Source organism: Rhizophagus irregularis, chromosome 10 (genome assembly GCF_026210795.1).
Source record: "Rhizophagus irregularis chromosome 10, complete sequence".
NCBI lineage: Eukaryota > Fungi > Glomeromycota > Glomeromycetes > Glomerales > Glomeraceae > Rhizophagus > Rhizophagus irregularis.
The window spans coordinates 2,990,971-3,012,837 of record NC_089438.1 but is presented as its reverse complement, the minus strand read 5'-3'; the positions used below and the strand labels follow the sequence as shown (position 1 = coordinate 3,012,837).

The 21,867-nt window shown below is 24.8% G+C and overlaps 3 protein-coding genes across 3 annotated transcripts; 1 reads left to right on the top strand and 2 right to left on the bottom strand.

Moving 5' to 3' along the window:
- Positions 1-11,275: 11,275 nt before the first annotated feature.
- Positions 11,276-11,596, top strand: OCT59_002157 (uncharacterized protein; the record flags this gene model as incomplete). Its single annotated transcript, XM_066144308.1, has 1 exon — positions 11,276-11,596. The coding sequence occupies one exon, from the start codon at positions 11,276-11,278 to the stop codon at positions 11,594-11,596; it is 321 nt and encodes a 106-aa protein (XP_065995481.1).
- A 4,926-nt stretch (positions 11,597-16,522) lies between these two features.
- OCT59_002156 (uncharacterized protein) lies at positions 16,523-18,192 on the bottom strand. The gene has a single exon (XM_025312351.2). The coding sequence runs from the start codon at positions 18,147-18,149 to the stop codon at positions 16,719-16,721; it is 1,431 nt and encodes a 476-aa protein (XP_025189933.2). The 5' UTR covers positions 18,150-18,192; the 3' UTR covers positions 16,523-16,718.
- Positions 18,193-19,280: 1,088 nt separating this feature from the next.
- On the bottom strand, positions 19,281-20,687 carry OCT59_002155 (uncharacterized protein; the record flags this gene model as incomplete). The annotated part of the gene is made up of 1 exon (XM_025312352.2): positions 19,281-20,687. The coding sequence occupies one exon, from the start codon at positions 20,685-20,687 to the stop codon at positions 19,281-19,283; it is 1,407 nt and encodes a 468-aa protein (XP_025189934.2).
- Between the last annotated feature and the right edge of the window lie 1,180 nt (positions 20,688-21,867).

Below are 21,867 nucleotides of genomic sequence, written 5' to 3'. Positions count from 1 at the left end.
ATAAATTTTTTATTTGATTTTTCTTTCTTTTTGAAATTTGTTTTTGATAAAGAAAATTAATCAAAGTATATTTTTAACAAATTTTAAACAAAAAGAATTTTCAAACGTGGGCAAAAATGTTGATAATTTACGTTCATAATCACTCTAAACGTTTCGAAATTATCAAATTAATTTTTTTTATATTCAGATTTGCCATAGAATTTTTACAACTAGATTAGATTCATTACATTTTATGTTTAGTAATAAATAAAAGTCGAAATTAAGGCGTCTCCTAAAGAAAAAAAGAAAAAGGAACATTAATAACGTTCCCAATTATAAAAAAATACTAACATTCTTCCTTCCAATATACCTTCATAATCCAAGCTGAAATCTCATGTCCGAAAAGGCTAAAAATACATTACTCAGATCTAGTATCTAGTGATTTAACAAGTTAAAAAACAACGTTGGTTTTCTGCTTTAATTATAATTCTGTTAAAACCAATCAGTTAAGTCGACATCACTACTCAAAACGTAGCATAAATTCTGAGGATGTTGAAATGCCTTTTCAAGAATTAGACTATTTTTGTGAAACCAAAGGACTAAGGATAGATAAATGAACGCACGTTTAGAGGAGAAGATCAAAGTACGCCAAATAAACCACCGTCGGTTGATAAAGTTATGGAAACGATCAGTAAATTCAAGTCAGGAATATTAGGTGAGAAAAATCTTCGACGCCTTCGCAATCTACGGATGACGAAAAACAAGGGAAGAAACACGTTATAGAGCAAGAAGAAGAAAGTAACAATAATAACAACGACGATTGGCAAACGGTAAGAAAAAAGACAAGAATAAAATATCCAACTTTTCAAGCCATTTTATTGAATTGAAAAAAGTATAAAGGACAATTAAACGTGTATTTAGTTTATTGCTTTTCTTTTTATAAATTATCTTATAGCGTTTGCATAGTGTATAGCGATTGATCGGTTAGTTATAGGGTTAATATTATGTGCTCATACCGTATGTTGATATATAGAGAGCGTTCATGCATTACCTGTATGGCCCAAGTGTTTCTGCAATAGTTTGAGCAATTTGTATTTTTTTCATCCTAATAAAGAATACGTTTTATTAACAAAAAAATATAAAAATAAAAAAAATAAAATAATGGAGAACTAGTAACGGAGGAACTTGGGGAATGGCATTAAGAAGAAGCTAGATTTTCTGTACCTGGCTCTTATCATGAAGTATTTAAACAACAATACTAAGTTCACTTCTTTTCTATAGTTTCTCCTAGCTTCTAATGCTTAAATTTTTTTTTTCACGAAATTTAATCGACTTGGATGCCTCTTTTATTCTTCTCATAAGCATTAAAATAGTTTTAGTATTTTTTTACAGTTATTATAGACAAAAACGAATAATAATTTTATGAACCTTTCAATGATAAATATTAAAAATTAAAATTAAAAAAAAAGAAAAAAATAGTCGTGACACGCATGCCGTGTTGCCTTATAGATACTTTCCCTCCGAACTTTCAGATTTTTCCATATCAGAAGAGCAACTTATTAATTTTTAAGAAAATAATTCGACTTAAATAATCATTCTTAAAATATTTTTATATTACTAATTTTCATCATATATAATATTAGTTTATCAATTTAACTTTTTTTATGTGATTAAATCTAAATTTTTGACGTTTATTTAAAAGTTACAGTACTTACGATCATCGAGTAATAAAAAAAAAATTGATTATTAAAAAAATTATATAAAAAACGGTATTATAGTATTATATAAATTTTCGATGCTTCGGAAAAATAATTTTCCTTAATAGTGAAAAATTAGGTTTTAGTACAGTAGTACATACACAGTTATTGTTACACATGATTGACTATATAAATAAACCGTTCTCGATAAAATTTAAAAAAAATTTTAGATTTATTTAATAAAAATTTACTCTGCTACTAGAAAAGATTTAATTTATACTGCAATTAATAAAGCATATGCACTAACGGATTTTAATATTCACAATGACATACACAAGCAATTTGAATTTCAAAAACAAACAATTCTTGCTAATGAATCACTTACAAAAAATGAAAAATCTGAAGCAATAAGAATGTTGACTTCATCTTAAAAATAAAATTATTTATAATAAGGGAACAAGTAGAGTTTGTGAAAATTGTAACCAAAAATGTTTAGCTACATTATATTGTGAATATTGTGTTCGAAATTATTTAATAAATAATTTTTCAAATTGGACATCTGGAAATGATGATATTGATAATTTAATACAAGAATGTCAGATGAAAACACTTGAACCGAATGTCATAATTGAATGGATTCCATATAATAATTTAAAAAATATTAAATATTTAACAAAAGGTGGATATTCTGAAATTTATACAGCAGAATGGGTTGATGGAGGTTATGATGAATGGGATTCTAATGAACAACAATTAAAAAGATTTGGAATACAACGAGTAGTACTTAAAAGATTAGAAAATGTTGAAAGTGCAAATAAACGTTGGTTTGAAGAGGTTTGTAATCTAAAACGGTATAGTAATTTTTCATTTAAAATTTTTTATAATATATTCTTTATTTTATAGGCTAATTCGCATTTAAATATATGTAATAGATGGTCAGATGCGATTGTTTAATGTTTTGGTTTAACAAAAGATCCATTAAATGGAGATTATATGCTTGTAATGAATAAACTTAATACAGATTTAAGAAAATATTTACAACAAAATCATAATCAACTTACATGGAAAGAAAGAATTCAAATTGCTGCTGGTATAATTAAAGCACTTTTACGAGTTCATAATGAGAATGCGATTCATAGAGATTTGCATTCTGGAAATATATTATCTGGTGATAAATTTTTTATTAGAGACCTTGGATTTTGTGGACCTGCAGATAAACCATTAAAAAGTACTATATATGGAAATCTTCCCTACATTGCACCGGAAGTTATTGCAGGAAAAGTAACTATTTTAAATCTGACATTTATAGTATTGGCATACTTATGTGGGAAATTTCATCTGGACGACCACCATTTATTAGTTATGAACATGATTTTGATCTTGCAATATATATTATTAATGGTATAAGACCAAAAATTGTATCAGGAACTCCTTTAGAATATAAAAATTTAATGATACAATGTTGGGATGCTAATCCATTGAATAGACCAGATATTGAAACACTTAGGAAAAGAATAAGAGAACTTAATTTTTACTACCAAAATAAACCAAATGAATTATTAACCAAACTGGAAGAAGATAATAATTTGGAAATAGGTGATTTAGAATACTATATAGCAGATTATTTAAGAGTAAAGTTTATTAATTTGAAAATCTTCCTGAACCAAGAAACGCAGCAGAAGGTATTATTAAAATTTGTTGATTTTTAATATATGGTTGATATTAATAATTAAAATCTTACCTTTTTAATTATTAAAATAATAATGCAGAAGAACAAGAAGGTATAAATTATACATTACAATTTTATATATATTTCTTATTTTAAATAATTAAATAATAAATTATTTTCTTTTATTAGCATTTCACAGTAATAAATCATATAACTTTCATATTCCCAATAACAGTAAGTATATTAGATTTATGTCACTATAATAAGATACTTGATGATTTTGATAAGTTGAATAATCAGACGAATAGTTCAAAAATAAATAGCATTTTCAAAGGTAATATATAAAACATATTTAATATTATTTCTTTTAGATAAATAATCAAACAATTAATATTTATATTTTAAACTTTTTAGTTGGTAGTAAAAAATTATCCAAAATATTCAAAAAAAATGGTAAGTAATGATTAATATTATCAAATTTAATTGTTTAATATTGAACATAACGTTATTTTAATTTTTAGATATTCAAGAAACAACGCAACAACAAATGAAAAAATATCATGATAATATTAACGGTATGCAATATTATTATTTAAACTGTTTATAATAATAATAATAATAATTAATTTAATACATTTTAAATAATTATTTTATTTGTAGATGATGAAATAAATAACAATCCAAATCTTCATTTGGAAGGACAAGATGAATTGGAACTTCCGGATAGTGAGTATTCTTTATTTTATTATTTGAAATTTTATTTAATTTGAAAAATCTAAAATCTTTCTTTTTATCAAATTTTTAGATATAGATGAATGATATTTTTTATATGTATAAATTATTTAAACACTGGTACTAGAGTAGTGAGATTAAATATCTAATCATGATTCTTAGTTTGTAATATAAATAATTTGTTTTCTTTTTTTTTTTATATTTATAACTTATCAATAATTACTTCATAAAATTATTCAATTATGTATTATGATTAGATAATTCACTTAAAAGAGTTGGCATTATGGGCTTTTAACGGTCAACTGAGAAGTATGTTTATCAGGTCAAGAAAATCACTGAAAGAATCTTATTTACCATTTAACTAACAAATTACTGTATTATATATAATATATCAATTTTTTTTGGTAATTTCTAATAAAATTTTGAAGTTTGAATTTTTTTTTATGGTTCAATTCATTATTATATTTAAATTCTTATGAACAATATAATGGATATAATATCAAGCTTTAGCAATTTTCTTTACTATCCGTATTTTGTTTATTTATTAGTTTTCGAAATAATTTTTTTTTCTGTCGATATCTAACTAATAATTGTTCAAATGTGTAATTAAAAAAAATAGTAAAATAATGTTTCCAGTTCAGTATTTTTGTTCACAAAAAGGTAATAGAATGTTAGAAAACAGAAGGTCTCCATCCCAATCTATAAATTAAGATACAATATAATGTGTGTTATATGACGTCTAAAAAAAATAATAGTAATAGTAAATAATTAAAAAATTAAAAATGGACAAGTAAATTTTATTGGATTAAATGACCCAAAATTCTTGAGCAGGTTAAAATTATCTAATAATTAATACAATAGAAATTTATGAATTTATTAATTTTTCTTATGTATTTGTTATTTATTTAACTTTTCTTTTTCACAAACAACTTATTTCAATATATGTACAATTGAAGGTCGAAAGAAAATCTATATCCCTATGTGAATATTATATTTTTTGAATTTTCATACGATGATTGAAATTGTAATCATTTATCATTGTACCCAAATGACAATTTCTTGTTAAGTTATTAAAGAGAAATCTGTTAATCTGTTTATAACTACAATTTGGTTTGTAAATACCATATTGAGGTATTATGTTTAAATTTTTTGTAATGTAATCTGATTGATTCTAACAAAAAATGATTCTTCATGAATTATTGGTTATTATATTGTAAATAACAGATGATTCATTTGTATCACCCTATGACGTAAGTTGTGTCAGCATAATAAAGTTACCAGACCAATTTTCACTTGGGCCTCAGGTGATTATATGATATGTAATCTTCAACCACTTAAGATTAAAGCCTTCTGGCTTAGACTGGTGGCTATGGCAAGCTTTTTCTTTACATAATGTTATAAACATTATTGATATAATAATTTCATTATAAAAGAATTTTTAAGCCTGTTATTGTAAGGATTATGAGTTTTCTCTCATTTAGCTATCTATTCTCATTAAATATATGTTGCAAATCAATGAAGTCAAGAAAAAACCAAAGTAAAAAAATTATCATATTTTTTGATAAAAATGGAATTATATTAAATTATGATGTATTGATTATCAAAAAAAATAAAGGCTTTTTCATTATTTATGAAAAAGCCTCAACAACAAAAATAAAAAACAGATCAAAGCATTTGATTAGATGCTTGTGATCAGTAAAGTATTATGGTAGTTATTGTTGCACATGATTGACTTTATAAGTAGAACTTTGCAAGCCATTCCACCATTCCAAAAATATTTTTTCCCTTTTTTAAAATTTAAATATTTTTCTAATATACTTATTTCATTATGCTTGTTATTAGAGAAAATTAGTTTTATAGAGCATTTCCATTAATAAAATTTAATATTCATATTTCATAGTAATATATACAAATAATATATTAGCAGAAATGTTACCTATGGATTATTCCTTTTAATATATTAAATTCACAACTCCTTAAAATTATAAATTTACATTATTACTTGCAAATCTTCCGTATTCAACATATATGTAAGAAAGGATGAATTTCAAAATAACCAATCCTTCAAAGTAAGATTGATTACAATAAAGAAACAAGTTTATGCATATATTGAAAATTATAACTAAAATATTATGACATGTTATATTGAATATTTTTGTTAAATAATTTAATACAAGAAAATATTTAAACTGGGTATCATAGCTGGATGGATTTCAGTATAATAATTTTGAATTTATTCTTAGAATTGATAAGGAGATAAATGCATTCTTATTATCAATATAGGAAATAGAATTCATTAATAGAAATTATTTATCAATTCAATAATTCTAATCGAAGAAAACTCTACTTTTTGGCATGTTTGGTCATACTTTAAATATTTCTTTCAATTTAAAAATGATTAATTTATTAGAATGTATCCTAATTGCCATAAAATATCCAATAATCAATTATCACAATCTTAAAGAAAAAAAATTGTCACATATAGTAGTAAAAAAAATCAGATGGAATTTCTATTTCAATTAATGTTCTTAATTAAAATAATTAATAGCTAAGGATGCTTTATCTCTAAAATTGCTACATCAAGAGTAATTTGGAAGATTAAAGAGGAATGGAAAAGGGTCTTGGGAGATAGTTTGTTCAAGTTTTCTTACTTTAAAGTTTCTACTGATATTAGATTAAAATTTGTCAAATAATAGAATACTAAGTGACCATACATTTAAAATAGCTTCATTTGTGTGGAACATAAAAAATCAACCATTCAATGTATTTTTGGCTGTTTTAAATGAATACCATGAAGTAATAATGGTTTTTGTAAAAGATAAATCAAACAATTGAGGCCTGATTTCTACTATAAGTAATTTACCCTGTTATACAACTATCAAAAGAAGTATAACCTGAAACATACACTGCAAACTAGCTAGTGAATAATTTAGTAAATTCATTAATTTATTTATTCTAATTTTATGGACATAAACTGGTTCTAAATTATTATCTATATTATTTGAATATTTATGAGAATACTTGGCTAGACAATGACAAAATTTATTTTAATACTATATATGAGCTTGCAATTTACAAGCTTTTTTGTTTTTAAATTTTTAAAACTCTTTTTCTAAAGCTATTGTTTGCTTTAGTTATGAATACCAACAAATTATGTGTCCAATGGTGTAGACCTACTATGAAACTCACAATGGGGACTCAGAAACTTTGTAATCTCTTTTTCTCTTACTTCCTATACTGCTTTTTCTTCTATGCATGGGTGGCCCAAGCTGGGTATTCTAACAATTTATAGAAACAAGTAATATGTTTCTTATGGGAGCAAGTAATCCTCTTCAATTTCAAATATTATAATTCAGAAGATAGTGTAATATTAGTATCATTGAAAACTACTGGATTTTTTCTATGGAAACAATTATAGAAGTACAAATAGCAGGACTAAAGCTATATCAGAATATTCTTATCAAAGATTGAGTGCATGCATTGTCATTTCAATGAAGGGTAGCCATGTCAAGAAAGCTTCAAAAAACATCAAAAATGTCATTTCTGTCATTCATATGCTTGCCAACAAGAAGTGAAAAAAGAGCTTTTCCAGAAGAATGCAGAGTATTTGTCATCTTGGTACAAAGTTCAGATAATAAAAATGTTTAACAAGTGGTAAAGGAGCTTGTTACAGAGGACCAAACTCTTCATAAAGAAGGAAATTTTATGAATTTATAATTCTTATTCAAATAATCCTTTTGCTCTAGGTCTCTAGCTTATTTTAGTAAAACTTTATTGGTTTTACGAAATATTGTAATTGTTAACATATCCAATTGCAAGTTTTTGACCTTCATTATTTTTTCAACTATCTCCATTTCATACATATTAATATTTTTTGTTATATAACTAATATTACAATCCATTATTGGCCATACATATTAATCGTTCATAATATTTATCCTTCTTATTCATAACAACTATGGATAAATTTTATGCAGACATTCTCCTTAGTCTATAAAAGGAGCTTGTAAATATTTTGGTCATGGTATATTGTCATTCATCTTGAAACAACAAAAAAAACTGCTAAAAGTTAATATCAGAAATGGCAAACTTTTAATAAGAAAATAATAAATTAAAAACTTTTGAAATTTATTATTATTAAATAGACTATTATTTATATGCTTGTAGATCTACAAGAAAAAGAACAACAAAAATACTGTATAGTTTACAATTCTATAATAATAATTATTCTTAATGTAATTCCAGTAAAATTTATCAAAGAAGTTTTATTAAATAGACAACAAACCTACTTTATACAAAAAAGTACCAAAAATCATTAATATACTTAAAGAATATATAGGATACAGATGCATAAAAAAACAATTTTCTCAGTTATACTTGCATTGCTTTCAAACTACTCGCTCATATATATAAGTACCTAAATTTATTTCAGAAAAGAAAAAAATCAACCATTTTTTTAAAATTTAATAAAAATGTTTGATTACTTGGTATGAAGGAAAAATAATTGGATAAAAACTTATTGGTATTTCAAATTAGCTTCAGGACATGTAGCATATAAGCTTGGAACTCTAGGTATTATAATTTTCTTTTTGATAGAACAATTGGAAAATACACAGAATGAACTAAATACTTGCAGATAACAACTATTGGAACTGAAAAATATCATCTTGATGAAAATAAAAACTAAAATGATGAATAAAACTAAAGCTAAATTAGGTTTCTGGATTGCTAAGTTGCAGCAACAAGAAAACACAAACTATTTATTAATTGAATTATTATAGATCAGCAACCTTTTACTATAGTTGAAAACAAAAATTTTAAAGTATTTCTATTTCTATCCAACCAAGATATAAATTTCCTTTGAAACAAATAGTAAATAACCAACTACTGGCCAACTTGCAAGCAAAGGTCCAGAAGATAAAAAAAAATAATAGGCCAAACAACTCAAAAGTTAAAGTTCAAGAGCTTCAAAAAATAAAAGGATTCATAAAAACCCAAGGAACTTCAGAAAAAAAATTGAAGAAAGAAAAAAAGGATTGAATTTGTATAAGATAAAAAAATGCATGTGAAAACATTGTATAGATTTGCGAAAATGGTCAAGCTAGATGACTCACATGAATAATGTTCATTTACATTTTACATAAGCTTGTTTTTTTAAAAGCTGGTTTTTTTACCTCGTTTTACATAATTTTATAAGAACATAATTCTTAACTTCTTAAATAGTTTTTGTTAAATCCATTATAAGTTTAGTATTTTATCGAGTTAATAAGTGATATCCTTCTATGTACTTCAGAAAAATTATATAGAATTCAAAAAGCTTATGATTCAAAAATCATTAAAGTTATTAGGCTATTGCATAAATTGCATCACACAAATTGGAAATCACACTTAATAAATGCCAACACATAAGAATTGAAGGATGATCCCATTTCCTTGCATTCATGAATGTTATTGAAGAATACAAAGGCTCCTGTCTAAAATGTTATGGACACGGTCACATTGCAAAAGAATGCTTATATTCACCACGAACCCAACCATTCAAAGTAAATTATAAAGAGCCGTCATTATTTTTGCCATAAGGTAATTTTTTTTTCTTTTAATTTGAGTCCAAATGAACACATAAATTCAAGAATAGATCATGTATGATGTCTCATCTATAGTATTATATATATGGTGGAAATATTTGTTAAATATAATGCAAGTACAATAGATATTAGAATGGTACATATAGGTTCATATGAAAGTATTTTTGGGATCGTTCCATTTGTCGACATAGTTGACATAGAAATTTTTAATGGAAACATTGGTATATTGATGATTCAAGATCTTAACAAGACAAATCACATGTTAGAAAGCTAATTCAAAATGATTATGAATGAATTTACAATAAATAATGGAAAGATACACTCAATTACTAGACCAGCATTAAAAATATAAAACAATTGATAATAATCCTAAAGTAAAACTACTATAGATAGTCTTGAATTTATCCAATGAAAGATAATAAGCAAGTAAACTTGTTTTGATACATATACCATTCAATGAATGCTCAAATAAACCATTCCGATCACATTAGAATCAGTTATCTGAAAAACATCATATGGAGAGAATTATATATTTACCAAGTTATCTTAACAATTTGACAGAATGAAAGAAATTAAATTCAAAATTTTGCAGCAATCATAGATGATATAAAACTATTATTCTATTTGAAATAATTTTTCTTACCTCTTTCATTACATCTTTAATAATCAATATTTCAAGATTGTAATTAAATGTTAATAGGATTATTTTAATTTTTGATATACTTTGTAGCTGAGGAAGATCAGATAAGAGAATTTCACATAAGAAAGTATATAAAATATACATACTATTGTAAAAAATATGCAACTTATACCTAATCAATATATTTTATTTTCTTTAAAAAAAATATTTCTTTACAAATCCAAAACTATAACTATAAATTTCCTTTAGTTTATCTTAATTCCAATCCTTTGCAAACTCACCATAGTCATAAAATCATTAAAAGCCAATGTAATATTTGCAATTTTTTACATTCCAGACAAAAAAGCACTACACAATATGCATGACATAATATATATGCAATAACTACAAAGACACATGAAAACTATTAAGACTATTCTCTTTTTTAATTTCTTTCATTGTCTTCCATATAAATATTTTTTAATTTTATTTAATTTTTATTTAATTTTTATATTTTTAATGTTAAATTCTTTTCAATAATTGCAAATTTTTCTCAACATACAAAGTGAATTAATTAATTTTTTAATTGAATAATATTTTTAATAATGAATTCTTAATCATTATAAAGCATTATTTTTATTCTATATTTCAGTATCAAATTATTTAAAAAAATATTTAAATTTGTATTTTTCTAAGCAAAAGAAATTTTACTAAGTAAAAAATTGATGGATTACAAGATGTTAAGAAGAAGATGAGTATGAAGATGAAATGGTTTTTTATGCCATGTTTATTTTTAGTAATAGGTTTATTTTTATGAATTATAATTAGAAAATTAAATTTAAAAACTTTTATTTATGTATGTAATCCAAACACAAATTTGGATTTAAATATTTATTCCTTCAAAATATATGCTTTACTAGCAAATTTTTTTTATCAAAACTATCTACACTTGCCTCTATATTAGCCATGGAGCTGAAATCCAGCAGAAATAATTATGGATTTTTTACATTTGTCAGATGCGGCTACAGGTGCTAATGGTGACTTGTTAGAACACCACTTGAAGATATTAATTACTGAATTTCATCAAACACAATCATCTGCTGTCTACTCCTCATTTCACAAGACTGTTCGCTTCAATATAGGTTACTCTAAGGAAGTGAAGTGGCTTGAAACACTAATGACAATGAAGGTTCAAGAAGAAATTTTGGAAATTAGAAGACAGTCTGAAAATCAAAATAATATTATTGAAACAGAAAGAAGGAGAATGGTGTCAAAATTATCATCTTGCCCTCCCTTCAACAATGCAAGAACTTAGTGATTGTGATCCATATGTAATATTTTCATTATTTTATTCTTCTGAAATTTTAAATATTATAGTTAAAAATATGTACAATAGAAAAGGAAAAGGCTAAATTTGGGAAATGGTTAAAATGAAGATACATATTACCTTTATCTATCATTAAATTTCAATTACTATAAAGGAATTTCTGAGCAATCCTGATATATTTAAAAATTGCTTTCGAGTTTAACTATTATCATGAGTTATGCAGTTTAATGAACAAACACATCATATGTTAAGGTTTTTGATTTTGCTTCTTATCGATTTGTTATGTAAGCAGCTGATCTGAAATTCTATCATGAAGGGCAACGCATTTACCATGAACAGCATAACGGGAGTGAATTGAAGAATTATTAAGAAAATTGATGAAATGTGAGAATTTTCTAGAAGAAAAAGGTAAATTATTAAAAATAATTTAGAAATTTCTGGAAGTTTAGCTAAAGAAATAGAAGATTTAAGAGAAAATTATTACATAAGTTTTCAAAAGAAAAATAAGAATTATGGGTATTGGTTATAAAGAAATAAAGTAAGAAGTAAAAACGTTAGAACAAAACCAAGAATGGTTAAGATTTAAAATAAAAAGAAAAAGTTGGGAAAATGTCAAAAAAGTAACTGAGAAAATAGAATATTTTGAGGATGTATGATGGGAAGAAATTAAAGGAATTTATGCCAGAAGAAATTTTGGAAAAAACAATAGAATCCAGGGGTACAAATTGGCATAATATGCCAGGAATTCTTTATCCAATGGTAATATTGCGTAATCCTTGTTGACTTCGAATTGAAGAGTTTTGGTAATAAACATGATTCAATTTTATTTAATTAGTATCTATTAAATATCTATAGTAAAAATGTAAATAAATTTTACTGGTCTTGAGATGTTTCTGTACCATTTTATAAAGTACTAAATGTGCATTAAATGGTTAATTGTGTATTTCAAATGTTTATAACACATTAAATACAATTATAAAACAAATTTAATACATTCTGTATTTATGGGGACATGTAAAGTTGTATTATCCCTTTCATTGACAGAATATATTGAAAAAGGTTAAGCTCATGATTTCTGTTTTTTCAAGAACAATTTTTTTTAGTATTATGAAGTAGAATAATTTTGGTTAAATTCTATATGTTAAAATTATATTTTAGATTTATCATGATTATTTAAACTTCAATGTTTACATTTTTAATTGAAGTATAGATCGTAAGAAAGCAATGCATTTTCTATTTATTGTAATAGTTGTTTTGCTGAATTTCATTTGTTTGCAATAGTTATTGTTGTAATTGTAGTTGCTGTGGTTGGTAAGAATCTTTCATGTCCGTGTGGTGGGAGTTGGTAATCTTCAAGTAGTGGTAGTTTATAAAATTATTATGAATTATTTTTTAGATAAAATCACATATTATTACAGAAGGCTTAGGTAACGAAGTGTTATGTATCTAATTTACAATAATAATTGAATATGCAGAAAATGGCAGTTAAAGTAACATTTAAATAATAGATTTAATCTAATGAAATGAAGAGAAAATTTTGATACTTTACAAAGGATTGTAAAGAAAAAATATTAATTCATCATTGATTTTTATTGTGATAAGAAATTATACTTTTATTATTAGGATTATGCCAACCAGCAAATGTAACATGAACATAAAAAAGTTTATGGAGAAGAAGTTTTAAGAGGAAGGAAATATACTCAAGAAAGTGACATTCATAGATTTGCAAATGTTTGTACAGGGCTTCCTCCTTATCATGATATTGCGCATGATTAATTATTATCCATTAAGATTTACCAAGGATTAAGGCCAATATCTTATTATAAAATAATTTAGATATAATTAAGGGAAGGGATAATGAAAAATTTACTTCTTCATAGTTATTAATACTCTTTCATATACTTTCTCCTAAATAATATACAGTATATATTTTATTGGCAATTTATTTAAAATTATAATAAAAATATGGAATAAAAACATGAGACATATTTAAAATAAAAAGTTATTCGTTTATTCATGCAATTTTGAAAGAATTAGTTCCGAAAAATATTATACGTATGACAAACAAATGTTAAATTTTTGTTGATCGACTAGTAGCATAAACTTAGGATTATTTTATTAGTTTCTCTTATTCGTTATTAAAAATTATTGTTCTATATTTTTAGATATTTCATTTATACTTTATAATATCATAATAAGCTATTTATACTTTATGTCAGAATAAGCTATTTATAAGTGTATGTATAACAAAATTCATATAAAAATCATTTATTCACATTAAACAATTCTGAAAACATCTTGATAATTTCTTGTTTTGTTGATCATTCGTTTAATTCGTTTGAGTTGAGCCGCTGAAGTAGTGACCATGATTCTAAAAAAAAGAAATAATAATTTTTTTATACCATAAGAATTATTAGTTCATAATTCAAATCTTATCTTTAAAAATTTCTGAGGCTGAAGAAAAAGAATTTGCAGTTTTGTCATTTGACAATAATGTATTTAATGAAAAGAAAAATAATAAATATATTGTATTTATTTATACATTAAACCACAGGTGCAATCCTTTTCTTACCATCATAAATCAAAGAATTAATTTGCGATAATGTACTTTGCTGCAATACAGACTTGAGACGTTCATAATAAGCCAAAGAGTGAGGATTTTATGCTGTGACGCAGACACCATATCATATCACTAATTCCTTCACTTTTTGAAATTTGAATAAAAGTTTTTCATCCACTATGATTTGTGAACTTTCTTTTATCACAATCGATTTCAGTTATTATTCAATTTCTTTCATAAGTCCTTTTACCGATTTTTGTCTCATTTGAGCAGATTTGAAACAATAACCCGTAAACTCAATTATTTAAAATTAAAAGAGAGGTAAAAAAGGATAACATATTACTACATAATAAATAATATTACCTTTATTATTGTTGCAAGGTTTCAAGTAAAAGTGTGGTCTTTTACTAAAATAAAGCTCATAATCTCGAATATGAGCATTATCAGCAGGTATTGAAATTACTTCAACTTTAGAATTAGATTCACTTAAAGACCTCTGATTACACTTAGATCTATAAATTAGATCTATAAATGTAACATCAATACCACCATCCTTTTTTTAAAAAAATTGTTGTACCTTTAGATTATAATGCTCTACACCTCAAAGGGCTAATTCAAAAGCATTATGCCAAAATATGTGTCATATAAGTCCTTTTGGGGAATCAGGATGATTAATAATTTTCTTAATCTTTTCTTGTGTAAAATCATCTGTACTATGTATCTCACCTAATCCCTGATCAGTTAAAGGTTTGATCTTGCCAGTAATTGTGTTATGTACTTCAGAATATATATTTTTATTTGTAATTTCTTGTGGACGAATTTTAGAATATGTGTTAATATGTCATGCAATAGCAAATCTTGCTGATTTTATTGATTGTACTGAATATTCAGCTCCATTTTGCTGTTTACATGAATTACATGAAACAAAAAAAAACAAGTTGATGCTCTAACTCTTTAGAATTTCACATAAAATGGAAGATCAAACTGCAAATTTATTAGAAATTAAGAATAATAACAATAATACACAGTGAAATTCGATAAACTGGATCTTCGGCTCTATAACGGATCAATTTATTAGTAAAAGATTCGACAAACCAGATCACGTGATCATTAATCAATAAAAATATAAGTAACGTGATGCGGTAAATCTTAATTTTGGCCAGAATTATAAAAATTTTAATTCCGGCTGAAGTTATGTATTACTTATATCTTCAATTAAAAATATTTTATATTCATTTTCATGGATTCCATGACTTAAAACTAAAGATGAAAAAATTAAATTATAGCATATATTAATTTTATTAACATGAAATTTTTTGAAATTTAGTATAATAGATTTTCAGTATATCGAAATTTTTCGCTATACTGGATATCCCGATAAACCGGATATTTTTAGTGGAACCGATAGATCCGGCTTATCAAATTTACTGTGTATATATATCTGCTTCAAATATTTTATTGTATTTGAATATTCTTATTTATCTAAAAATCATATCAAGTTGCTATTATATTTTTGTCACCAACTGCGGGAAATTCCAGTTTCCGATGAGATTTTCACTGGAACCTAGAACTGGAATACTGGAATACCATTGGAAACTTAAGGAATACTGGAATATCATTAATCAGAATTCTAATAGAACGTATTCTAAAATTAATTTCAAAGTGAGGCCTAATGACTGAGTAAACTGTTCCTAATAAAAGAAGAAAGAAAAGAAGATTAGCAATGTTCTCAAATTAAAATAATGCAAAAACACAAATAATAAAATTGACACCACCTAGGTTTGGCATTCAAGAGTGAAGAAGAATATTTAAGAAGCTGCCATTAGAAAAAGATGGAAGGAAACGAGCATTAACAAAGTTCACGAACTAAAACTTACAATTTACAAGTCCAAACCATCCTTATTCCTGAAAAATGTAAATTTAAAAATCAGAAACACAAAATTTTAATAAAATTTTATGGAACACCAGAAGCATCTATTGGAATACTGGAATTTGAAAACTGGAATACACGTTTCCGGTTTCCAAATACCAAACACTGCGGCAACTGGTAACTACAAAATAACATAATATCATAGTAGCGTCAATTAACTATAAATTTCAATTTTAAGATCATTATTTATATCTATTTTTTTTTAAGGTAATCAATGCTTCCTATAATAAATCATGTTTTCGCCTGTCGATACATTGCAACTGCGCAAAATAATCATTCCAAACAAACAAATGAACTTCAAAAACATTAAAACAAAAGATTGTTAGTCACACGACTATCAATATGGAAACTTAACGTAATTTCAGATAAGAGTAATACCTTTTATGACACAATAACAAATAATTATAATCATCAGATTTATATTTTAATCTAAAAGAAATTTTATTAACATTTAAATATGACAAAAAATTTAATAAATATAAATTCTGTTTTACATCAAAAATTGTTATTTTGCAATAAAAGATAAGAATAATTTCCACGGCCCACCCGTATAATAAAAATATATTCACTAAATCTGATCCTATCCTAATTCTAAGTTTACTAATAAAATGTGCACTAAATTAAAATGCTTTTTGAATCCATTCAAAATCATCAAAAGCGTACAAATTATCATTGAATTTTTTAATTATTCCTTGAGATTTATAACTTTCTATTAAATCAGTATATTCATTTTTACACATTTGAGTGGTTTGTAATAACATTGGATTCCTACTTTTCCAATTATCAAAAAATAATTTTAAAGATTCTAATTTAGGTACACCATTATAATAAAATTTAAATTTAAATAAACCAGTTGGTGATGATTTTGTTAAAATTTCAAATAAATGATTCCAATCAATCATAACATAACTAACCCAAACATCTTCAAAAATTATATATAATCCTTTTAAATATTGACAACTAATTAATAAATTTTCTAATTCTAAAAAATTACTATTTATAAAAAGTAATTTAAGATATTTAAGCATTGGACAATTTAAATAAATAGATTGAATGATTCTTTTGTTATTAATCACATCATGACGTATCCTATCAATTTTTATTTCAGTAAGGTAACCACTGGTATTTTCAATTAAACTTGCTAAAACTTTGATTGGAACACTTCTCGCTTTTAAAATTTGTAAGGAAGGTAAAGATATATCTTCTAAATTATTCCATGCCATATAAACGAAATTATCATTCAATTCTAATCTTTTTAAATTTATAAAATATGAAAGGAATTTTGTGATAGGTTGTTTGGTTGTCTCAAAATATTGTATAGATTTTGCATGTTTAATTAATGAATTTTCAAAAACTTCACAGATTGATTCATTAATTCTTTGATAATTAGCTAAAAAATGAACACTTAATAATTTTTTTTGAGCTTCAATCAATTTAACAATTCCATAACTGCTATTAATTTTTTCATTAGAAAGCATAGAAAGTTCTATTTCTCTAATAGAATTGCATATTCCCATTAATCCAGTTATAATATTATCGTTCACGCTTGTATTACAACTTAAAAATTGAAGTTCTGATAAACAATTTTTTGCTCCAGGAATAAGATGAATTTCATAATTAAATCTATAAGGAATATAAAGGTGTGTAAATTTTGTATAAGGATTAATAAAAATATGAAAAATTTCTTTTTGAAGAATTGAAATTTTAGATTTATCATTTATAATAATACTATTAATCATTTTTATGATTTCAATTAAATTTAAATATTTACAAAAATTAATATAATTAAATAAAGGTTTTTGATATGATTCAATAAAGAAATCAAAAAATTGATTTAAATCCTTTGATTTTTCTGTTAAATGTGAAAAAATTACGTTCAATAATAATTTTTCTTTACCCTTCTTTAAATATTTCCAAGGATTTTTCCATAAAAGAGGAATAATTATTTCACACCAAATTTTATTAACTGAAAGGCATGAAAAAAGAGCTTTTTTATCATCTTGTAATTCTTTTAGTATTAAATAAAGAACGTCCTTATTTAACACGGACATTTTTTTCTTGTTTTTTTTTGGCGTTATTAAAAGAATACAAAATGATTTGATTAAAACGATTCAAATGACTATTTATTTTGTCTTGTTTAACGTGTCACAATATAGGCGTAAATATGCAATTGTAGTCATGTGATTTATTGTAACTCAAGGGCCAAAATTATGACCAGCATTATTAAAGATCACGTGTATTTGAGTCGATCAAAAAATTAAACATTTTGCAGTTCCGGAAATCGCTATTATTTAATAAACCATTTTGATTAGTAGTTCGGCAAATGACTTGGTGATGATTCAAATGACAAATGACAAATGACGTCATCCTCTCACTTAAGACATTTGAGGTTAATGTTGGTCAGCACTATAATTCTGGCCTACATTATACTTTATTTTATTAAATCATGTGATAAGATGACAACCAATCAAAATCAAATGACTGAAATGATTAAACGACAAAAATGATTAGACAAATTCTTTAAATGGTTAAATGATCAGGTCATTTCCAAATACTCTCCCAAATACTGCTATTTTAATACATTCAAGAAAAACAATCAATCATAATACAATTTAGGCGACATAAAGTTAAAAAATTGGTTCTCATATCCCGGCCGGGTCACCAGAGCGGGAATCTTAAATTTTTATTTTTATTTTTGTTAACCAATTAAATTGCTCTAAACTATGTCACATGATAAATTAAATTTGTACGCATATCTGATATATCGTAATACTATCTGCTATGTAAATGCCTAACATTTAACAAACAATAAAAAAAAAATTTTTAAAAAACTACAATAAAACATGAGAAATAAACTTGTAATTAACTCGATATATAAAATCTGTCTGACTTTTTATTGAATTGTTATATTAATATAAATGTTACATATGAAATCTTCCGTATTACATGATCGGATGAAAAAAATTTTATTCTAAAAAAAAAATAAAAGGCCGTGCGGCCGGGTTAAATTGAAGCAAATTTTGATATGAGAACCAATTTTTTAACTTTATATCGCCTTATATATAAAATATCAAATTTATTTATTTCATAATGTTCTATAAGAAATTTATGTGAAAAATATACTAAAAAAGAAAAAAAAGAGAGAGAGAAAGAAATCTATATAAAATCTATTATTAATTCTATTAATTCCATTCAAAATCATCATCTTTAAGATCATGTAAACTACAACTAAATTTTTTAATCACACCTTCCACTTTATACTTTTCTATTAAATCATAACAACTATTACTTAATGGTGTTGTTTGTAATAACATTGGATGTTTACCTTTCCAATTATCAAAAAATAGTTTTAAAGCTTCTAATCTAGGTATACAAAAACAATAAAATTTAAATTTAAACAAACCAATTGGTGATGATTCAGTCAAAATTTTGAATAAATGATTCCAATCAATCGTAAAATAATTAACCCAAGCATCTTCAAAAATAATATATAAACCCTTTAAATATTGACAATAGATTAACAAATTTTCTAATTCTAAAAGGTTACTATTTATGAACAATAATTTGAGATATTTAAGCATTGGACAATTTTGATAAATAGCTTTGATAATTTTCTTGTTATTATTCGCGTCATGTCGTACTCTATCAATTTTTATCTCAGTAAGATATCCATTGGTATTTTCTATTAACTTTATTAAAACATTGATCGGAACTCTACTAGTTTTTAAACTTTGTAAGTAAGGTAAAGATACGTTTCCTAAACATTTCCATGACCTATAACGACTATCATCCAATTCTAATGTTTTTAAATTTACTAAAGATGAAAGAAATTCTGTGGTGGGTTGTTTGGTCATTTTAAAATATTGTATACTATTTGAATGTAAAATCAATGAACTTTCAAGAGCTTTACAAAATGGTTCATCAATTTCTGAATAGATAAAACGAACACCGAATAATCTTTTAGAAGTTTCAATTAATTTGATGATTCCAATATTATTATTATGCATTCCAATAAAGAGTTCCAATTCATTAACCGATTCGCATAATTCTGTTAATCCAATTATAACATCATCCTTTATATTAGTGCTACAACTAAGAAATTTAAGTTCTGAAAAGCAACTTTCGATTCCAGGAATAAGACTTGCTTGATAATCAAATTTACGAGGTATATAAAGATGTGTAAAATTTGTACTATTATTAATAAAAAGATCGAGTATTTCATTTTCAATAATTGGAATTTTAGTTTTTTCATATATAAAATTATTAATCATAATCTTGATTAAAGTGAAATTTAAATGTCTACAAAAACTAACATAATCAAATAATGGTCTTTTATAAGGATTTATATTATAATGTTGAGTTAAATCATCTCTTGAATTTTTTGATAAATGTAAAATGATCACATCCAATAATAATTTCATGTTCTTTCTTTCTCCATTTTTTAAATGTTTCCAAGGATTTTTCCATAAAATTGGTACAATTATTTCACACCAAAATTTATTAACTGAAAGACATGAATGAAGAGCTCTCTTATCATCACGTAATTCATTTAATATCAAATAAAGAACATCTCCGTTTAGCTTGGACATTATTTTTCTTTTTTATAAAGGAGCACAAAAACGCTGTTTAAGTGACGCTTATATCAATGTTTTACGTATCACAACTACAACATGATTGGCATAGTGCAGTCATATACGTAATCGTAATCATGTGAATTTGTGATTGGGCGTAAATCTACGAAACCTGCAGGACTGCATATATTACCGCATGTTTTCATGTATCAGGAAATTGATCATAAGCTTGACGATCAATTAGATAATTTTGACGAGAACCAATAATTTATACATTTACTTATTTATACATTTATACTTATTTTACATTCATACTTCTTTATATTCCTGGCTAATTAGGAATAAGTAAAATTTTTACTAGAATCGGATAAATAGATCGGCCGATCCGATTCTAAAGTAAAATTTTAGCATTCCAATTAGCCAGGATATAATTGATTTATCTCCTGCCGCAAAAGTATTGGTCTTGTCATTGTACGACTGGTCTACTTGATATACCTATATGGTGGCACCATATAAACATATCAAGATGCATACTCGAACCTATCAAGAACGATATTTTTGCTCCCCTGTCATTTACACAATAGTAAGTATATCACCTTCTCATCAGTGAGTATAAATATAGTAAATTTTATTGTTGAATCTTATTTTCCTTCGCTTTTCATTTTAAAGGATTTTAAAAAAATGATTAAAAATTTTAAAAAGCTACGGAACTATTACTAATACATTTGAAAATAGTATTGAGATTACAAATAAATTAAAGTTTTTCTCATTCGGAAAATGCAAATATTTTTGAATTACTCATATTTTCAAACCCGTCTATTATAGTATAATCAATAGTTAATTTTTCACTGTAAAATCTCCTAGGTAATTACATATAAAATTTGTTACCCAATAGGTATAAATACTCGTGTACAATGTTGCCGATCAGAGAATAATATCATTTTTTTGCACAAAATTTTCTTTTTTACTATTATTTTACGCATAATTTTTGGTAATAAAAATTTCTTTTATTATGTTTTATATTGTACATTGTAATAGGCAGAAAAGAATATTTAAGAATTTTAAGCATAATTAAATTTCAAAGTTTTTTTATTTCAGCCATTATTTTAGTTGAAGTTACGAAATAGTATAGCCTGGTATATTTGAAAAAAAAAAATAACAGATTACCAAGCAAATACGGACTTCAACCGAACGAACG